Source organism: Antechinus flavipes, chromosome 5 (genome assembly GCF_016432865.1).
Source record: "Antechinus flavipes isolate AdamAnt ecotype Samford, QLD, Australia chromosome 5, AdamAnt_v2, whole genome shotgun sequence".
NCBI classification, from domain to species: Eukaryota; Metazoa; Chordata; class Mammalia; order Dasyuromorphia; family Dasyuridae; genus Antechinus; species Antechinus flavipes.
In genome coordinates, this window is record NC_067402.1 from 103,453,518 (window position 1) to 103,475,512 (window position 21,995).

General features: G+C 36.3%; 1 protein-coding gene across 6 annotated transcripts in view; it reads left to right on the top strand.

The window, feature by feature from the left end:
• Positions 1-21,995, top strand: part of HIPK2 (homeodomain interacting protein kinase 2) — a 279,859-nt gene that overhangs the window by 218,129 nt on the left and 39,735 nt on the right. For all 6 annotated transcript variants that reach the window (XM_051963526.1, XM_051963527.1, XM_051963528.1 and 3 more), the window contains exons 11-12: positions 3,926-4,105; positions 19,916-20,197. In XM_051963526.1, the coding sequence (XP_051819486.1) occupies positions 3,926-4,105; positions 19,916-20,197 (462 nt within the window). The remainder of the gene's footprint in view (positions 1-3,925; positions 4,106-19,915; positions 20,198-21,995) is intronic.

The following is a 21,995-nucleotide window of genomic DNA, read 5'->3' on the forward strand; positions in this document are numbered from 1 at the left end:
ATAAGCACATCTGAAAAGCCATTGTCAAAGTCTTCTCTTGACACTACTCATGTCAAGGCACACAGGTACCTTTTTACACTAATCTCACTCACCTCATGCTAATTCCCAGAGAAAGAATGTGTATTATTAAATGTGTATTAACATGTTAATACACACAGCTTCATAAGAAATATAAATGTAGGTACATATGCTCACTACAGGCCAGCCCCAGGCAAATTTTAAAAACAGCTAAAGTTTTATCTGTTCTCACATGAGGCTCCCAGTACTCTTGTGGTACATTCCTAAGTTCCTGATAATGGATGTCAGTAGTTCTGAGACACATGAGCAAACTAAGAGAATTCCTACAGGTAGTCAATAATCAGTTTATTAGACTCTCTAATAATCAACAAATTGATGATCAGTGATTTCTCTCAGTCACTAGAAATATTTTTTGGAAAGAGAATCCCTCTGACAGAAGAAATCAACCTGGACTGGTAAGCAATTGAGGGGTAGGGAAGGCCCTAACAGTCTTCAGCTCTTTTGCTGAAAATGGAGCTTGATCCTGATACTCCTCCAGTTTTGGCAATGTGGCCAGAGGAATCCATCTCCAGAAAGACTGCTTAGGTTGGGTTTTCTCCTTCATTTACTGGGTCACCCTAAACTACCATGGAGGTATCCAAAAATGAGGGCTTAATGCTTTGGGCTGAAATTTCACTTAGAATAGATTCCATTTACACAAGAAAAGATGTAAAATTTTCTAGTTGGGAGACAGAGGAACATGTCCATTGGGCAATCTCCATTTATCAGCTCTGCCACTTTGAGACTAGCTGACTGATCTACAAGGGCTAGTCCCTGAATAAAAAAATAAGAAATCTGGATTCAAATGACTAATAGGTTATTAATATAATAGAATAACTAGTTCTCTCATCTAGAATAAGAACCTCATATATCTCCTGAACACATTTGTATATTCTGAGAGCATTCTTCAGTAGGCCAATGCTTAATCTATTTTTTTTTTCCTTGAGGCAATTGGGGTTAAGTTATTTAACCCCAGGATCACACAGCTAGGAAGTGTTAAATGTCTGAGAAGGTCACATTTGAATTCAGGTCTTCCTGACTTCAGGGCTGGTGATGTATTCACTGCACCACCTACCTGCCCCAGCCAGTGCTTCATCTAACAGAAGAATTGATGATGCGGAATTTCTAGAATCAACTCAACTGTTATTAGTGTGAATCAAAATAAGCCTGGCTCACCTGGTTTTCTTACAGCCCCACCCCAACATGATAAGCTTTACGGCCACGGTCTAAGTCCTAAACTAAGAAATTCAACTGCAGCAATTCACCTCTCCCAACTTTTCTACATGTCCTCTAGTAGCTCTAGACAGGGAGAAAGGTCAATCCCTCCTTGATGTTATTGGCAACCCCTGGTACTTTATTGTTTCCATAATTCAGTTACCCTGTTTCCACAACTATAATAACTCTGGATTAAATTAGTTACTGTAGTACTATAAGTATGTGATGAGGATAACTGTAGTTATCAGAGATGTAATAAAGTAGAAAGCAAAACTAAAAATCTTTGGCTTTGTGAAAGCCATCTTACTTGCACAGACTCCTTAGCATTTAATGCCTTTCACTCACAAAATTTCTCCTTTCCTTTTTCTCCAACTTCTACACTTTAGTCAGGTACAATGCAGGAAGTCCCCAAGATTTGGAGTCCTGACTGGGCTTTTGAGACAGACTTGACTGTTTCCCATCCATGCCCTGGGCAAATCCCTTAAATTCTCTGTTAGTTTCTTTTGCATCATGAAGATAGAAATAAATGTTCTCTAATCTCACTTCCAACTCTAAATCTACTCTCAGAGTCCATAAAAGGTTGACTTAGAGAGTTTTAATTGGTAATCAATATGATATGTTTAAAAAATCCCAAAACTTTGTTTGCTTTTTCATTGTTTATGAATTGAAAAGTAACCAAATAATGGCTAATAAGCTTTTTTTAGATGCTTAATAATTAATGTTTTTATTACACTTTTTTCATGTTAAATATGCTAAAGTTTATCTTAAATATAATATATGTGTACAGTTCTCTTGTTGCACAAGAAAAATCGGATTTAGAAAGGTAAAAATAACCTGGGAAGAAAAACAAAAATGTAAACAATGGCTAATAAGCTTTATCATGTTTGTGATATACCTATATCAAGGAAAAGGAAAACCCTTAAGTTTCAAGTGAAAAGCAAAATAAAGTAAAATCATCAATCCTAGGAAGCCCTTGAAAGCATCTAAATCCTCTCAATATTTCCATAAATATCTATCTACTCAACTTCCAGCCATTCAAACACCAACTTTCACAATAAATAAAAACTACTTTAAATCACTCATTTTTATAATGTAATTACTAGTACTGAAAACATGTTTTATTTTTAACCTACAAATATGTAGCATGTTTAGATATTTTACGTTTAAAAAAAAAAAAAAAGGTTGATGTGGCTAGACTAGGAATCCAGCCACTATAATATATAACACTTTCTGTATGGGAAATAATTCCTTTTTCCAAACAGCAGGCTTTTAAAAAATGTTGGGACATAATTAGCTTGTAGGCTAGTGATTGATTAATTTCAATTTAAGTCATTTCACCAAATTCTGATCGTGAGTATTTTATTTTTAATTTAAATATTTTTTTGGCTATTGAAAAAGTTTATTGGGTTGTCTCCTTTGGGCATACCACTATATTAGCTAGTCATATAGAAAAATAAGTGACTTCCAGAAGTTTACTATCTCCAGTTTTCATAGTTTATTGTTCATGAACGTAAAAAACAAATTTAGAAGTAACCTTAATCTTCACTTCAACTCACTCAATTCGTCAGAGCCCATACACATTGGGACTACCCTTTTAACGAAACAAAGTCCTCTTTCTCCTTTGAAACAATACTTCAACTCTCTCTCCTCTTTTACATAATTAACTCCATCTGGCTACTGCGCCCTCCTCCGAGCAGCAGCTCCATCGAACCACTGTACAACCTTTTCATTCTTTCATTCAGTTAAATATTTATTAAACACCTCCTACACGCCAGGAACTGTGCAAAGTGCTGGAGACACAAAAAAAACCCACAAGTCCTATCTTGCCTTCAAGGAGCTTACAATCTCTTGGAGAGGACAACCTGCAAACATAGGAAATAATTCAAAGAGGGAAAGCTCTGCAGCTAAGAGACATTAGGGATGGCTTGCTGTAGTAGGTGGGGTTTTAGTTTGGCACTGAAAGGACTCCAGAAAGGTCTGGATTTGGAGCGGAGGAGGGAGCACCTTCCAGGGAGGAGGCCCAGCCTGAGAAAACCGCTGGGGCAAGAGCCGAGGCGTCTGGTTTTGTAGACCAGCCAGGAGGCCGGGTCCCAGGGCAGAGAGTGGTCGGGGCACCAAGGTGGGAGAAAGAGCGAAGGAGGCTGCGCTGCAGAGGAATCTGTATTTAATCCTGCAAGCTTTAAAAAGCCCTTAGAGTTAATCGAGTAGTGGAATGACAAGGTCATGCGAGGCGGACAGCCTGACGTGAGGGGAGAAAGCAGGGGCAGCGAGCCACCAGGGGATGAAGGCCGGCTTGGCGGGCGACGAGCCTAGGAAGCCATCAGATATGCTGTGCCCGGCGCGTAGGTAACCTACCTGGCCCGTTGTAGAAGCTCTTCAAGAGCAGGGACAGCGACAGCGTTTTATCCGTAGACAGACTTCGGGCCCAGGAGAACTCCTCTGGGTCGCTGCTCTCCCCGCTGCTTCTGCTCGTAGGCTTGGAGGTGACGCCACTTCCATCTATTGATCTTCGAGCTAGTTTATTAGAAAACTGCCCAGAAGACACAGTGGCAACTAGACCCGAGTAAGGCACTTTTAACAGTGGGATAATGCTTTATTTCTCAAAGAGCGCTGAGCCCAAAAAATAAAGTGGGGCTGCTTTCTGCTCCCTTAGGAACACGCACGCTCACGGAAGCCACTACAACCCCATCATGCAGCAGCCGGCTCTTTTGACTGGCCACGTGACCCTTCCGGCGGCCCAGCCCTTGAATGTGGGCGTGGCTCACGTGATGAGGCAGCAGCCGACCAGCACGACGACCTCGCGGAAGAATAAGCAGCACCAGACAGCAGCCAGGTGCGTGTGTAGGGGGGAGGTTGCGGAACTCTCAGCCTCAATCTTGAGGCGCCGAGTGTGGCCGTTCTGGGCTTTGTGGGTGATTGTCAGGAGCGCGCGGCCCGCGCGAGCCAGGTAAATGCGAGTGACTTCCCACGGAAGGATTCCGCGCAGTTGATCAGAATACCTTATAGATCCCACACCAACAAATGTCCATCTTTGCTTGAAAACTTCTAGGGAGGGAGCTTCCACTATCTCCTCAGTCAGCCTAATCAATTTTTATTTAAATTAGGAAATTTTCTCTTTCGGAGTAGTAACAATAGCCACAAATTTTATAGGTAATCCATTTTGCATTTCAAAATACCAAACCAAACCAAAAACCTAGATGGCTACTATGGATAAAGCAAGGCTTTTAGGTGACTTGGCCGGGACCTTAATGCCCTGTTTCACGCCTTCCGGACTGCAATCCAGCCCCTGCTAGCTACTCCATTAATGCAGTTTGCCTCTGCGTCATTTTCATCCATTCCTAATTCTGCTTTCAGGGGTGAAAGTCAGCTTCTTCCTGATAAATCTAAGCCGTTTTCCACATAATTCTTAAAATATTTGAAGACAAGTTATCAGATTCTCTCTCCCCCACTAAGTTTTCTGCTAAATATTGCTAATATTTTGAATTTGCAAATCTATTTATTAAATGCTAACTCTGTGGAAGGCACTGCTTGGGGAGGGCAAAATCAAAAAATCCATTCCTTGCCCTCATAGAGTTTCCTTTCTTTTGGGAATAAGTCTTTACATAATTCTTTGTAGAGGAAGAGGAAAGACTATTAATAAGTAGGGAGATCAGGAAAATGATTCCAAATGAAATAATACAGAAGCAAACTCTTGAGCAGTCTTGGAATTCTAAGAGGCTGGGGGAAGAAGGAGATGGGCATGCATGTATATACATGTACAAAAGCATTGAAAAGGAAGATGAAATGCCAAATTTGGGAACAAGTATGACAGTTTGGGTAGAACAAGAAATTTCCCAATGTGATGGGAAATAAACCTGGAAAGGAAGATCAGAGCCAGATTGTGAAGAGCTTTAAGTGCCAAGATATGGAGTTTACTTTTCCCCCCAAACTGTTGTCTAGACATAACTATTCTATCTTGTACTTATGAAGTTGATTTTTTTAAATCGAGTGTAAGAATGTTTCAATAAACCTGTCCCTATTATATTTTATATTAGATTTGAATGCTTGTTAACAGGATCTTTTAATTGATTTCTTCAATATTCAAGCCTTTATTTTTCTCCCACTCTACCTCATTCTACCCTCTAAAAAGAAAAACAACTCATGATAAATATACATGGTCAAACAAAACATTTTCACATTAGCCACATCTACAAAATGGGTGTCCCATCTTCATATTTAGTCCAACATCTTCCTGTCAGGAAGCCAGCAACATTCTCCATCATTGGTCCTTTCTAGTCATGATTGAATATTGCATTGATCTTAATCTTAAGTATTCTTAAGTATTTCCAAATTGTTCATTTTCATAATGTTGATATTATAGTATAATTGTTCTTCTAGATCATCTCTCTTTCTCCTGCACCTCTTCATACAAGTATTCCCAGGTTTTTTGTGGAAACCATCTTTTTTTATTACTTTTTAAAGCTGAATAATATTCTACTACATTCATATGTCATTCTCTGCTCAGTTATTCCTCAGCTGATGAGCATTTCTTTTGTTTCTTTGGCACCACAAAAAGAGCTCTATCAAGATATTTTTGAATCCTTATTTCCCAGTTTTGTTTCATGTGAAAATTTGATATGCATGTGTCTGTCTACTCCTTTATTCAAGTTATTGATAAAAATGTTGAGCAGTATTAACAATAAGGGCAAATCCCTACTGCTTTCCCTTAGGATCCTTCTTCCAAGTTAACATTAAACCTTTAATCACAACTTTTTGAGTCCTGGAATTCAACCACATCTGACTCTACCAAACTGATTGCCATCAAATCATACCTCTCTTCTTCTCCACAAAGATTATATTAGAGATTTTTTCAAATGCAGCTCTAAAACCTAAGTAAACTACATTTACAGGATTCCTTGATTACAATGAGGAATGCCAGAAGAAAAAGAAATAAGCTAAGTGTGGGAAGTCCTGTTTTTGATGAAGGCATACTCACTCTTAGTGATACCACTTCCTCTTCAACTTCTATTATCTATCTAGTTTTGTTCTCTCCTAATCCAAAAATCATTCTTTGACAGAGAAAGCAGAAATAGAATGAGTTGAGTAATAATAATGACATGTCTAGTTTTTAAGGTTTACAAAATGCTTTACATTTAAGATCCAATTTGACATTTACCCAATAAAGCAGTTCTCCTTTTGTCTTCCATTACTATTAACTTTCTACCCCGAACAACAGTTCTCTCCTTTCTTTCATCCTATTTTCTCTAATATAGTTTAAAAAAAAAAAAGTCCTTTTGTCCTTATTATACATAACCAACTTCAGCTCATTCTGAACTGCCATGCTTCACACTATTCTTACAGAACTTTTGTATTCATCCTCTGTTATCTAACTTTGCTTCCATTTTCTTCACATTTCTTTTAAAAATTTAACGAGTTGATGAATTCTCTTTTCCTCTGCATTTGTGTCTTCACACAGCTCCCTCTTCAGATAGCTTGGGTTCAAAAAGTCATCTGTACAAGGATAAATATGGGAAAGACATGATTTGACAGATTTCTTGTGAAAAAGATCTGGGAATATTAGTAGAATTACAATCCAAAGAGGAGTCACTATTCATAGCCAAAATTGCTTAGGTTGTACTAATGGATAAAAGGTATTTAAAAATGAGGAAGGTGACAGTCTCACTGTATTCTATCCTGATGGGTCCACATCTGAGCATTGTATTTAATTCTTAGCATTACCTTTTAAGGACATGGATTAACTTGATTATACAAGGAGGAGAGTAATTAGGATAGGAACAAGACTGGAGATGATACTATATGAAGATTAACTAAGTAACTGGGAATGTTTAGCCTGGAGAAGACAAGACTTAGAAGGAGATTTGACACCTGTTTTCAAGTATTTGAGAGGCTCTTACATGGAAGAAAAATTAAACTAATTTTTCTTTTTTTAAATTTTTTATGTATTTTTTATTAAAGATTTTTTATTTTTAAAACATGCGTGGATAATTTTTTAACATTGACCCTTGTTCCAGTTTTTTCCCCTTTCCCTCTATTTCCTCCTCTAGATGGCAAGTAATCTAATATATGTTAAACATGGTAAAAATATATATTAAATCCAGTATAGGCACACATATTTATATAATTATCTTGCTGCACAAGAAAGATCAGATCAAAAAAGGGAAAAAAATGAGAAAGAAAATGCAAGCAAACAACAAAAAGAGTGAAAATGCTATATTGTGATCCATACTAAGTTCCCGTAGTCTTCTCTCTGGGTGTATATGGCTCTTTTCATCACAAGATCATTGGAACTGACCTGAATCATCTCATTGTTGAAGAGAGCCAAGTCCATCAGAATTGATCATCGTATAATCTTGTTGTTGCCGTGTACAATGATATCCTGGTTCTGCTCATTTCACTTAGCATCAGTTTGTGTAAGTCTCTCCAGGCCTTTCTGAAATCATCCTGCCGGTCGTTTCTTATAAAACAATAATATTCCATAACATTCATAATACATAACTTATTCAGCCATTCTCCAGCTGATGGATCCACCCAATTTCCAGTTTCTTGCCACTACAAAAAGGACTGCCCCTTTCCCTCCTTTAAGATCTCTTTGGGATATAAGCCCAGTAGAAACACTGCTGGATCGCCCATAGGGCATAATTTCATATTGCTCTCCAGAATGGTTGGATCAGTTCACTCCACTAACAATATATTAGTGTTGCAGTTTTCCTGCCATCTTAGGCAATCTGAGAGATATGTAATGATATCTCAGAGTTCTCTTAATTTGCATTTCTCTGATCAATAGTGATTTAGAGTGAAGTGGTTTCAATTTCTTTTCTGAAAATTGTCTATTCCATATTCTTTGATTATTTATCAGTTGGAGAATGGCTTGAATTCTTATAAATGTGAGTCAATTATCTATATATTTTAGAAATGAGGCCTTTATCAGAACTCTTGAATGTAAAAATGTTTTTCCATAAACTAATTTTTCTTGGCCCTAGAAGACAGATTTAGGAAAAATGGATGCAAACTGCAGAGAGACAGATTACATGTCAGTATGAAAGAAACTATTCCCAACAATTAGAATTGCCCCAAAAAATTGTAATAAGCTGTTTTGTAACATAATAAATTCCCCCATTTTGTCAGAACCTGCATGACTTCTTTTTAAGGACTATAAACGGTATTCCTATTCAGGGAAATATTGAACCCAGTGATTGCCAAGTTCCCTTTTACTTGTGCAATTCTATGATAAGCCTGAGCAGACTTTTCTGCCTTTCTCTTCTGTCACAGTATTCTTCTTGGCTAATTTGCAAATTTTGTTGAATTTAGATGTGATGGGATTTCAGGGTAGAGTATGTGGTTGAGGTAAATTACAGTCTGATATTACTCTTGATATAGGTTAAACCCTCTGTGCAATGCCATCTATATCTATACTCTTCTTCCTCCCTCTTTTTTATTGGGTATTCATTTAGCCCCTTGAGATTAGGATCATGTATTCCTCAGCTCTTCTTTTCCACCTTTTCTTCCAAGGCTGAGATATGTTCTTTAGCCTGACCCTGTTTTGATATGTGAAAGAACAGCATCATTTTCCATTTGGGTCAGGTTAATTCCTTCTCTTAACAGCCATTTTCCCAGTAATATTGTCAGCGCTCCCCTAAGCTTTGCCACAAGAATATGTTTTCATTCAATTCTTTCCTCCTGCTCTTGGGCTCTCTTGGTAGCTTTTAACTTCTTCATTCTGTATTACAGCAGTTCTTATTCTGAATTGTTTTTATCCTTTGACTAAATGGAAAGGCCAGTTTCCCCCCTTAGATTTATATCCCCTCCACCTTATCTTTTCATGTGAGAATGTATAGCATTTTGGTATTACTTTATATAGCCCATTGTTCTTTTTAGTATTTAAGATGCCATATTTATTAACAATTAGCAGAAATCTCCCACTCCAGGTCTGGGTCCCCTCTTTGCAGAGGTCAAGATTTTAGCTCTGTGGGGCCATCCAATGACCATAGTCCTTCTTGGGGTGTTTGTTCAGCTGACATTTTACAATTATCTCTGCCTAGAATAACCAGGAGTCCAGATACCTGGTCTTTAATACTGGTTTTATCACTAAGTCAATGTAAGTTTATGCCTCAGTTTCTGTGCCTTAGTTTCTTCACTTCTCTATGAGGAACTAACTGTACCCTGTCCTCTTGTAAAGATTCAAATGGTTTAAAGTTTGTGAAAGTGCTTTCAAAAAGAGAAAAGTCCTGCAGGATGAGGTCTGGTTAATAACAAGATTCATGTACTTTATTCCCAGTCCCTTTCCACTCCATGCTGTCAGATGGTGTCACTTTCTTAGGGATCTTGTAATCATTATCCCTAGTGTCATGTAGCATTCATATCACTTTTCTCAAAATTAAATTTACTATCAGAAAAAAAGTAGAAGACAGAGTCAATGCTTTCTGAATCTTAAGACAGTGGTGTGTTTTGTTCATAATTAAAACCAGACTTGATCTGAAGACTATCTCGCCTTTGCTGTCCTTAAAAAGCAATTGTTATATCTTTTTATCACTCATCTAATGCTTCATTTATCATGAGATTTAGCCCATTCATAATTGGAAGCCAAGCAATCAAAGCAGCAGTGGAATATGATCAGAACATAACCCATTTCTTTGTCCCAAAGCTCAAGAAAATAGGCCTGAAATAGAAAAGAAAAGAGAGGTAGATGGGTTGTGGCTGACCCAGCTAAATCATCTTTAAGCAAAAGGATCAGCCTCAGCATCCATCCAGAGCTTCAGATTTCAAGCAGTTCAGTATCTAAAGTTCCCTTACACATGTGTTGAAGTTCAGTACCAATTTTTTTTTTTTTTACTTGTGATTTCAGTAGTGTAAGGAACTTCCAGCATGGAAAGTTTCTTCACCAGTTTAGAGAGATTATTTATTATTTGGTCTTAAGAAACTTACCTGGGTCTTGCCCATAGTTACACAGTTGGTATACATCAGAAGGAGGACTTGCACCCAGGTCTTCCAAACTCCGAAGGCTCTCTTATCACTACACTTTGCTATCTATTTGATGCTAAGAGTTATCTAATTTGACTGGAATATAATTACAGATGTCTTTATTCCTTATGTGAGACCTAGAGAGAAGACATTTAATGGATAAGAATTCTAGGACAAGTCACTTACCTATTGTCTACCTCAGTTTCCCCAAATATAAAATGGGAATAATAACACTTCCCTTCCTAGGGTTATTGTGACTGTCAAATGAGATTATATTTGTAAAGCACTTAACACATAACAGCCAACATATAACAGGTACTTAATAAATGCTTTCTGACTTTCTTCTTTCCTTTATTAAATCCAAAACATAGTGAATACAGTACTATAAACTAGAGTCAGGAGACGTGGGTTTGAATGCCACTTCTGACACTTTCTGGCTGCCAGACCCTGAGTAAGTCATATAACTTCTCAGAGGCTCATTGTCCTCATTTGTGAAATGAAATAAGAGACTGAGGCCTGAACTCTGAGCTCCCTTCCACCTCTGAATCTTTGAACCTATGAATTCCTCATTTTGTGGCTTCATGACCACATAACCACCCATCTGTCTAATTGATCACAGAGAGAAGTAACCCTTCCTCTGTGTCCTTGTTTTATAACTTGCTAGCTGTGCATACAAAATATCTGCTTACGGTCCAGTGAGCCTCACTAGGGAGAGGAGACTCATCAAGCAAAATTTTGCCAATGGAACATCCTTTCCACTGAACTGCTTTTACTGCAGAATGTCCACTACCAGGAAATTCTTTAAAATTTTGTAGAATTATTTACGAATGAGGTTTTTGTGCTGATTCTTTTTTTTTATTTTATTTTAAGATTTTTTTCAAAGAATTTTTATTTCAATTTACAACATATATTTTGACAATTTTTATTTTAATTTATTGTATATATTTTGACCATGTAATGTTTTTTTTTTTTTGCCTTCATAGGTATTTTTAAATTGTATTTATTTTTGAGACTTACAAAAATTTTGATTTCCATTTTTCTCTCCCTTCCTCCCTTTGTTCCTCCCAAGACGGCAATCTTTTATGGGTTAAACATGTACAATCATATTAAACATATTTCCACATTAGTCATGTTGTAAAAGAAGAATCAAAACAAAAGGGGAAAACAACAAGAAAGAAAGAAAAATAACAAAAGTGAAAATAGCATGCTTTACAGCATTCAGAAATCATGATTCTTTTCTCTGGATTTAGATAATTTTTCCATCATGAGTTTTTTAGAATTATCTTAGATTATTATGTATTGCTGAAAAGAGCAAAGTCTAAATAAAGTCAACTTTATAAAGTTGATGATCCCACACAATGTTGCTGTTTCTGTGTACAGTGTTCTACTGATTCTGCTCACTTCTTTCAATATCAGTTCATGTAAGTCTTTGCAGGTATTTTTGATATCTGCCTGCTCATCATTTCTTATAGAACAACAGTATTCCATTACATACATATACTTTAATTTGTTTAGCCATTCCCCTAATTGATGGACATTCCTTTGATTTCTAATTTTTTTGCCACCACAAAGAAAGCTGCTATAAACACATTTGTATATGTGGATCCTTTTCTATTTTTTATCTCTTTGGAATACAACCCTAATAGAGGTATTGCTGGGAAAGGATATATTTAAAGTCTTTTGGGTATAGTTCCAAATTGCTCTCCAGAATGGTTGGATCAGTTTATAACTCCACCAACAATGCATTAGTATCCCAATGTTTCACTTCTTCTCCAGCATTTATTATTTCCTTTTTCTCTCTTGTTAGCCAATCTGGTAAGTGAGAAGTGCTACTTCAGAGTTGTTTTAATTTGCATTTCTCTAATCAATAATGATTTAGAAAATTTTTTCATATAACTATCTTTTCATCTGAAAACTGCTTGTTTATATTCTTTGACTATTTATCAATTGGGAAATAACTTGTATTCTTATCAATTTGACTTAGTTCCCTATTTATTTTGGAAATGAGTCATTTGCCAAACCTTAAGATCAGTGCTCTAAATTAGATTGAAAGACAGAATTAGATAAATACAATTAGATCTTAGATAATACAATTTAGATCCGGAAGGAGGCAGGAGAAACTAAATAAAATTAACTTCACAATGCTAGTGGACATGATTATACCTCCCAGACTAATTAGAACATTTTAAAACAATAATTTTTATTATGAATTTCTCAGTTCAAAAACAGAAGTGATTTCAATGTGAGACTCCTCCTGATGCATAGCAGGTGGCCATTATCTTAATCACCTCATGGCCAGCTTAGAAGTGAAGAATCTTTGCAAACTTAGCCAAGCAGAATTTTAGACAGATGGAATCTAGCATCAGGCTGGAGCAAGAAGTCTTTTCAGCTTGGTAGAATTTGCCAAAATTTGCACCTTCCCAGCACAGCCTTCCAAAACACAGGGGTCACTTCCACAGAAAAGGGCTAAGAACATTTTGAGAAACAAAATGAAGATATTTATTATTTACATGAACAAAAATACCTTAACATGCTAATAACAGCAATAACATATCTATAATTTCCTCCATACCCTCTCCCAATCTGTTTTTATTTACATTCTCTATGTTAAACTTAATGACACTCAACAAAAGCAAACAAAAAATAACCTCCTCCTGCAACTATGCAGGTAACTTCCCCAAAAGAACTATGCAATCAAAATTATTTACAATAAAAAGTACTGTTCAGCAAATTAATTACCATAATAACCTTTGTAACTTCTGCCTAAATTTTTAATGATTGTCTTTTTATATCTTTTGGTATATGTAGATTTTTATATAGACACAAGAAATGAATATGCTATTCTAGTTCTGTGTTCTTCATTCTTCACCTTATGTTATTTCATATGTCTTTCCATATTTATTTGTATTTTTCACAGTTGTCATTTTGTGGCACAATAGTATGCCACTACATTGATAGATTATATCTTTTTTGAAACATTTCCCAACCATTGAATTTCCAGTTTTTCATATTAGAAATAATTATAAATGTTTTTAAAATGTACTTTTTATTTTTAATTACTTCCTTAGGAAATAGTCCCAACAGTGGGATCACTTGAATAAGGGGAATGATCAGTTTTGTAGTTCATATTGTGTACTGCCAAATTGCTTACTAAAAAAAAAATTACATCCATTTGTAAATTCTGCCAACATTAGTATGAGTATACCTGTGTTTCTGCCAGCACCAGCACTTATTTTTGCCAACTTAATAGATGTGAGGTGGAACTTCAAAACTGTTTTAATTTTAATTTCTTCAATTATTAGTGAGTTTAAATACTTTGAGATTATTTACATTTTGCTTTTTTTAATTATTTTTTTATTTATTAATTATTTTAAATATAATATATGCTTTGACCATTAATCCACTGGGGACTAAGTCTTCTCTTATAAAGTTATGTCAGTTCATTATAGATTGTGAATGTCAGGCTTTTATCTGATAAATTTACCACAAAGATTTACTCTTCTTGTTTTTTATTCTTATTTTTATTTTAATGATTTTTTTTATTTTTACATAATCAAATCCATGTATTTTGCTCCCAATAATCACTTCCATTTATTCAATAGAAAAGATGTTGCTCCCCTACAATTAGCATCATTACGTTAATCATTTTCTTTTTTTTTTTTAACTTCTGGATCAGCTGGAATTTATTATATATTATTGAGATATGAGATTAAACTCATGTTTTACCATATTGCTTCCCAATTAACAAGCAATATTTGTTGAACAATGATTCCTTTCCTCATTATGTAAAATCTCTAAATCCATTATGTCTTAGACATACATCTTATGTAAAGTTAGTTCTATTTCAGGGATCTCTATTTGGTCCTCTTTCTGTGATCTGTATTCCTCTCCATTTATCTGTTTTTGTTAGTTTTACATAGGTATTATAATTACTATTTTTTGATGTGCTTAAAAGTCTTAAAAAAGCAGTAAGTTCGGGGCAGCTAGGTGGTGCAGTGGATAGAGCACCAGCCCTGAAGTCAGAAGGACCTGAGTTCAAATGTGGTCTCAGACACTTAACACTTCCCAGCTGTGTAACCTTGGGCAAGTCACTTAACCCCAATTGCCTCAGGAAAAAAAAGAAAAAAGGAAAAAAAAAAAGGCAGTAAGTTCTCTTTCATCACTTTTTCTGCCAGAGTTCCATAGATTTTTTTTCCCTTTGTTTTTCCATAAAAATGTTGTAAAAATGTAAAAATGTTGTAAAAATGTAAAAATGTTCTGTAAAATTAAAAATTGGTGTCCAATTAGTTTTTCAATGAAAATATAAATTAATTTGAAAAGTATTAACATTTTTATTATATTGTCCTATACAATGTCCTGTATCCTTCATTTCAATTCTTCCATTATTTTGGCAAAACTGGTAATTTTCTTTTTATGTGTCTTGGTAAGTTAACTATCCAAATAATACTTATTATAAATAATATTTCCTATTATATTAGTTTTTCTCAGTCTTTATTGATAGCATACAAGAGTTCTGATTGTGTTTATGAGTTTTATCCTATATCTTGCTACCTTGGCTCAATTTGTTATCTCACTTAAATTTTTTTGTCCAGTCTCTCATATTTCCTAGACATGTTAATTAAAATAATAACATAAGGCTTCCAATATTTGACATAGGACCTGACACATAGTGAATTCTTCAGCAATGCTAGTGGACTGATAAATAAACAATGTTAAATATAGAGTTGTGGGCAATGAGGTGGCCCAATGGATCGAGTGCTGGACCTGGAGTCAGGAAGGCTGGTCTTCCTGAATTCAATCTGGCCTCACATACTTTCCATCTATGTGACCCTGGACAAGCCACTTAACCCCCTTTGCCTCAGCTTCTTCATTTTTAAAATAAACTAACAAAGGACATGGCAAACCATTCCAGTAACTTTTTCCAGAAAACATCAAATGGGGTCACAGAAAGTCAAAACATGACTGAAAAACGACTGAACAACAACAAATATAGAGTTACATACTTGGGACATTAACTGAGTATTGCTAAAAAGTAACATGTTCATTAGTGAAAGAAAGGAAAACATAGTGTAGCCAATGACTTCTGAATAGAAAATTAGCAGCATTTTACTGATTATCCTGTTCTTTGGCTTCTCTTTCCTGGGCAGCTCTTCAGTAAGATGCTGATAATAGACTCTGTAAAGACACAGTAGGTTCTGGATTAGATGGTTGTTTTAGCCTGAATCTTCCTTCTTGGTTGGCACAGGTATGCCTGTACATAGCAAAGAGCAGTGTGGGGAAAGCAGGAAAGATTTGTTTTCTCTGAAATGTCAAAAAAAAAAAATCACTCTTTTCTTCCCCTTACTTTAAGCAAGGAAGATGTGCTTAGGTGTCTCTTGTCATAAATAGCTGATCACATCAAGTCCAAATGTTTCCAATTCAAATTGGAAAGGAGCAGACTGAATTGCTAGTAGGAATCCACTTGTGATTGTATGCCACCAATCACATACAGTGATAGAGCACTAGACCTAAAGTCAGAGTGACCCTCATTGAAAACCCACTTCAGAAATTTGACAGCAGTGTGACTCTGCATGAGTGATAAAACATCTCTGTACCTCTGTTTCATTTGTGTAAATAAGGAGATTGGCTTCTACCATGTCTAAAATTCCTTCTTAAAGATTAAATCTGTGAACCTCAGACCCTGAGAAATGAGCCTGAAGAAACTCTAGCTTTAAGACCAAAGGCAATGAATTCCAAATCCATTCAATAAAACCAAGAAAAGTCTTTTTAAGGGGTATCTAGATGGCTCACTGGCTAAAGCATCAGCCTTGGAGTCAAGATGACACAAATTCAAATCCAACATCAGATACTTAACCCTTCCTAGCTATATGACCCTGGGCAAGTCACTTAACCCCAATTGCTTCATCTCCCCCCCCAAAAAAAAAATTCTTTTTAAGGAAGAAGTAAAGTAGGGGATTTTAAGATCACATCCCTTTCCAAAGAGAAATGAGGGCTTACTTAAAATCACCAGATTTGGGCCTTTTAATATAAAGTCCTAAAATTCGACAGATGTTTTGCTAAACTCTCAAAGGAATTTACAAACTTGAGTGTGAGAAGGAATCAAAAATATAAACAGTAATTGCCCCTAAAAGGCTCTGATGAGTATATAAGCAAGATGTAGAGGCAGTATAGCTTAGAGGATAGAGTGCTGCCCTCAGAGTCAGGAAGATCTGAGTTAAGTTCTTTTTCTGATAACCAAGTGTATATTAAATCATTAGGATCAGCCTTTTATGTTAGTAGAGTAACAATGGTCATCATCTATGTTAATGAGCATTTTAGGAAAGGATCAAAAAATAGTAGGCAAATTTCAAGAAACAAGTGAATGTTTATGACTTGGAAAGTCAAACAGAGATAATCCCTAAAGGTTTCATGGAAGAGGTGAAATTTTTATATGGAGTAGGAATTTATTAGGTGGAGATGAAAAAAGAGAACAGGATGAACACAGGCACAAATGTAAGAAATAGGCATCTGGAATATTCTGGGAAGATGATAGAGGTCAGAAAATTCCAAACTCTCCAGATTTCCTACACAAGTAAAACAAAATCGCTACTGAGAGTAGAACAGGGGTCTAGTTAGTGCAGAACAGTGGGCCAGGGAAGCTGCTGAATGCTGGCACTTGCAGGAGAGTGGAAATCCTGATTTGGAATTCCAAGCCAAAGGGGAAAACTGAACTGAAGCCAGAAACATCATCTGCCCACCCCAGGAGTAGAGGTGGTTACACTAATAAATTCTCATTTAACAACAACAATAAGAGCAGGCAAAGGAGAAGGCACCCCAATCATAGAAATTTACTATGGAAATAGGGAAGACCAGGGTTTATCTTCAGAAGAGGACATTGAAGTAAAAAAAAATCCCCAAGAGAGTAACATTAAATGTCTGTCACCAAGAAAGAATTTGTAGAACTCAAAAAAGACTTCAAGAACCAAATGAAATGGAGGAAAAAACTTTTAAAAAAAGAATCATCCAAGAAAAACAAAGAGATTCTGAAAAGAGAATCAACCAACTAGAAAAGGAGATTCAGAGACTTAAAGAAAATGATTGTTTGAAAATTAGAATTGGGCTTGGGGAAGCCAGTGAAGCTGTAAGAGACCAATTACAAATCAAAATATAAAGAATGAAAAAAATAGAAGAGAATGTGAAATACAACAAATATGAAGAATAGATCAAGAAGAGAAATACAAGAATAATTCTACTACCTGAAAGCTGTGACCAATAGAAAAAACCTTGACATAACTATACAAGAAATAATCAAAGAAAACTGTCCCAAGTGATAGAACAGGAGGGGAGGGGAAAGTAGAAATAGAAAAAAAATCCATTGATCACCTCCTCAAAGACGTTCTAGGTTCCTCTATAAGGAGAACCTATAAGAACATTATGGCTAAGTTTTTAAAACCCCAGATCAAAGAGAAAATTTTACAAGAAACAAAAAATTCAATTCATTTATGCTGGAGACACAATTAGAATTATATGGGATCTATCAGCAGCTACAATAAAAGAATATTAATATCCTGGAATATTATACATCAACAATTAAAAGAACTAGTCCTGCAGCCAAAAATATATCCAGCAAAATTGGGCATAATAGTGAATAAAAAAAATGGACATTGAATGAACTCACAGACTCATAGGATTTTGTTTTAACCAAAACTGAACTCAGTTTAACCTGTAAGAGCTAACATCAAATTCCAAGGGACTCTTTAGAAACAAACTCTTTGTTTTATACATAGAAACATAAACCATTAGTTACCGGGTAGTCCAAAAGAAAGATTGCCGCAGAGCTGAGCATGATCTGACTCTGAAAAGCACAACTGATTAGGAAATAGCAAAAATCCTTTTTACCGTTTTTACCATTTATCAAAAATCTATAGAGATACAGGGATTGAGAGGGAGGGGACAGAATAAAGTGGGGTAAAAAAAGTTGTATAAATTTAAGGCAGTTGAATATGGTGCACGTAGATTATTGGGAAAGGGATAAAGAGAGGGAAAGGGGTGGCATGAGATAAGGCAGGGTCCAGAAGGTATTAATGGGAGTGGAATAATGTGTATAGATTAATGATAACAGGATAAAGAGGGAGGAAAAGGATGAGGGGAGAAGATAAAGGAGGGATCCATAGGTGGTGAGAGGTTAAGAAGTAATGAGCAAGTTAAAGAATTGGAACTAAAGCAGAAGAGTTTGCAGGGATAAGAATTAAGAGATACATACAAACCCAAAAACAAGGATGAGGAGTAGAATTAAGAAAAAAAAAATAGGGCTAGTAATCATTGATCTCAGACAAAGTCATACTTAAAGATTCAATCAGGAGAGATCTATATTATGTCAGTCATATTAATATTGTTTTAGATGCATGTATATATACTTATAAATGTGTGTATATGTAAAAGTGTAGGCATGCAAATATGTATATGTGTATATAGATATCTGTATTGTGAGGGTGTGTATATATATGTAGGTTATATACATATGTATACATATATACAGATAAATATATCTGTGCTTAATTGCATCCTGTTTGAGAGAGGTAGGGGGATGAAAGGGGAAAAAAGAATGAAGTAAAAAGTACACAGCAGAGAATAGAATAACCTACAAGGAAGCAAAGAAAAGATGGACAGTCATGAATATAATGTCTTCCATTATTATATATGCTTTTTTCAGAAAATTGATTATTATAAATTTTGAATCTTTCCTGATGTGCTGTTGGGCACATGACAATGTTTTGTTTTGTTGTATTTTTCCTTTCTCTTTCTTTTTCTATGTTTTTTTTTTTTCTTATTTTGTATTTAGTTTTTAAAAAAGAAAGAGAAAGAAAACAGGCAGTCTGGTATAATAGACCCAAAGGCCTCCATTGGTTTTGGAGTCAGAATATCTGGCTCAAATCACAATTGTGCATTTACTGCTTGTATGGATTTGGGCAAGTCATTGCCTCAGCTTCCTTGTCTTTAAAATAAGACCTGTGATTCCAGAAGCCTATATGGTTTCTCCTTGGAATAGAAAGGAGTAGTACAGCGTGACTGGAGGAGTTAGTATAGTATAGGACCAAAAAGAATGTGACTAGAAGATCTCCAGGTCACTTCCAGTATTACAATAATGTAACATGCTTAGCATAAGGCTTCTGTAATATCTTGATTTATTCTCTCTGATAAGCCAAATCTTATACTTCTTTCAAAGCTTAGTTCAGAATTTATCACATCAAAAAAAAGCAGTCTCTGATGTTATTTTTTTTAATGAACTTTGAACTTTTATTTTATAGGTATTTGAAAGTTACTGAAGGATTCTGCGTGATAAAGTGATCTTATTAAATTTGTGCATAAGTAAAATTTTTCTTGTAGCACTATGAGGGATAGAATTGGATTGGAGTAAGACTGGATATAGAAAGATTAAGTTAATGCAATGGTTGAGACCAAAGATTTTGAGGGCTTGGATTGGGATGCATGCTGTGGTAATGGAAAGGAAGGGACAGAAGGAAGAAATATTATGGAAGAGACTGAATAGAACTTGGCAGGTCTTTGAAGGTGGAATATAACAGAGGAAAGAGACAAAAGTGACATTAAGCATTAGATTTTGTGCTTTTGACTAGAACATTGAAATTCAGGAAAAGATGCTCTGCCCCGGCCTTGGTTCTGAGGGTTCGTGTTTGTGTCATTCCAGAAACATGTCGGCCTACGAGGTTTCCTCCTCCCAGACCATCACTTCTCCTCAGCGGTCCAAGCGAGTCAAAGAGAACACACCTCCCCGCTGTGCGATGGTGCACAACAGCCCCGCCTGCAGCACCTCTGTCACATGTGGCTGGGGCGACGTGGCTTCCAGCACCACCAAGGAGCGCCAGCGGCAGACAATTGTCATCCCTGACACCCCCAGCCCCACAGTCAGCGTCATCACCATCAGCAGTGACACAGATGACGAAGAAGAACAGAAGCACGCCCCCACCAGGTAAGGGGATAGTGTGTAATGGGGCCAAGGAGATCACCCGAGCGGGTGCATTTGTGTGTGTGAGGAGAGTTAGGCTCAAACAAAATCTCTGGGATCATCTGGACCAATCCCCCATAATCAAGCAGTCCACAAGCTTTTATTAAATGCTTCCTACATACCCCTTATACTGATCGGCTCTGGGGATACGCAGTGAAAGGAGGCAGCCCTTGTCTTTGAGACAACATACACATTAGAAGTCAACATAAAGGTGGGTAGAGAAAGGAGGCCTAGCCTCCTGCTGAGGTAAGGAAGGGCCTCACGCAAAAGCTAGTTCTTAAGCTAAATTTTGAAGGAAACTAAGGATTCTATGAGGAAATGGGGACAGTGGGTGTCAAGGCAGGAGATGAAAAATCACTTAGGAGTGGCAGCAAAACAACCAAATGTGTGGACTGTGAAGCACACAAAGGGGCCAGTGATTGATACCTACTCCAGTGTTGTTCATTGCATTAGGGAATGTCACAAATGTTAGCCAAAAAATTCTGATTAGCAAATTAATTTTCTATAGTATAACACTTTGGGGTATGATTGGTATAGAATAAAACAATAGTGTTTTAGCTCCAAATGATCTGTGCCTCATTCCACATCAGAGTAATACAGGATTTTCTTTTACTACAATTTCAGATTCTTTGAAATCTTATATATAGAGAGACGTGTGTCTGTGTGTGTGTGTCTGTGTGTGTCTAATGAAGCACAAATTTACTGTCTTGAATGATCAGATTCTGACCAGATATTACAAACTTCAAATTGCCTCTTCATCCAGTGTCTGAAACACTTTATTCCAGGAAAGTTATAATTCATTGTACTACTTGTTCTTCCTGGAAAAAGGGAAAGCTTAAATCTTCAAGGCTGAATCAAAGCTCTTTCTCCCAGATTTTTATGTTGTGCAGAAATTGCAGTTTCTGTCTGGGCTGGTGCACTTAAGTAGTTATTACATAGTGCTAATGAGGTTACTAAGGTTTGCTAAATCCCATTCACCTTTCTCTAGTTCAGGTCTCTCCTCTACCCTCCCCCACACACACGCACGATTTTAGGTGTTGCATATGGATTCTCCTTAAAGCCTAGCCATGAGGGTTTATTATGCCTACTTGTTATATCTTGTGAAGTGGGAATAAGCCTCAAGGGAGGTGTGCACTCCACTCTTAAACCACAAAGCCAGTAAATTAACAATCAAGCACACATCTTATGAATGGATATAAAACATTAACATCTGTAGTCATACTCAAAATATTAATTTATTATCAGATACAACATTATAATCATGTTCCATTAGTAGTCACATCATTTTGATTGGATAATAAATGCTCACTCTTGTAATTCATCCATCATTACAAAATATCACAGTGATTGGTTAAAATGTACTTGCACTTTAGCAGCCCCTCCATGGGAACCTACCAATTATCTGTCACTCATAAAACCAAGCTAAGCATGTTTATTTATGACCACACTTGCCTTGCCATGATATAGCTCATCCAAAAGTTCCCCTTTTTTCTTCAGTTCTGATCTTAACAAAGGTACTGTCCCTCAGATTATTCCATGTGTTTCCTATACACTGATTCTAGATCTTTTTGTCTCCTCTTTTTTTTTCCTCTGGCTCCGGCCTACTGCCAAGTCTTCTACTGATTAATCTCTGGGGCAAACCAACCAAGTTAGGGGTTCATTTCCAAGTTGGAAGATTGCATTCCTATATCTTGATTAGGTTACTCACAGATGTGCATTGTTGTTTACAGTAGGCACCACACAACTCAGTGTAATCCATCTG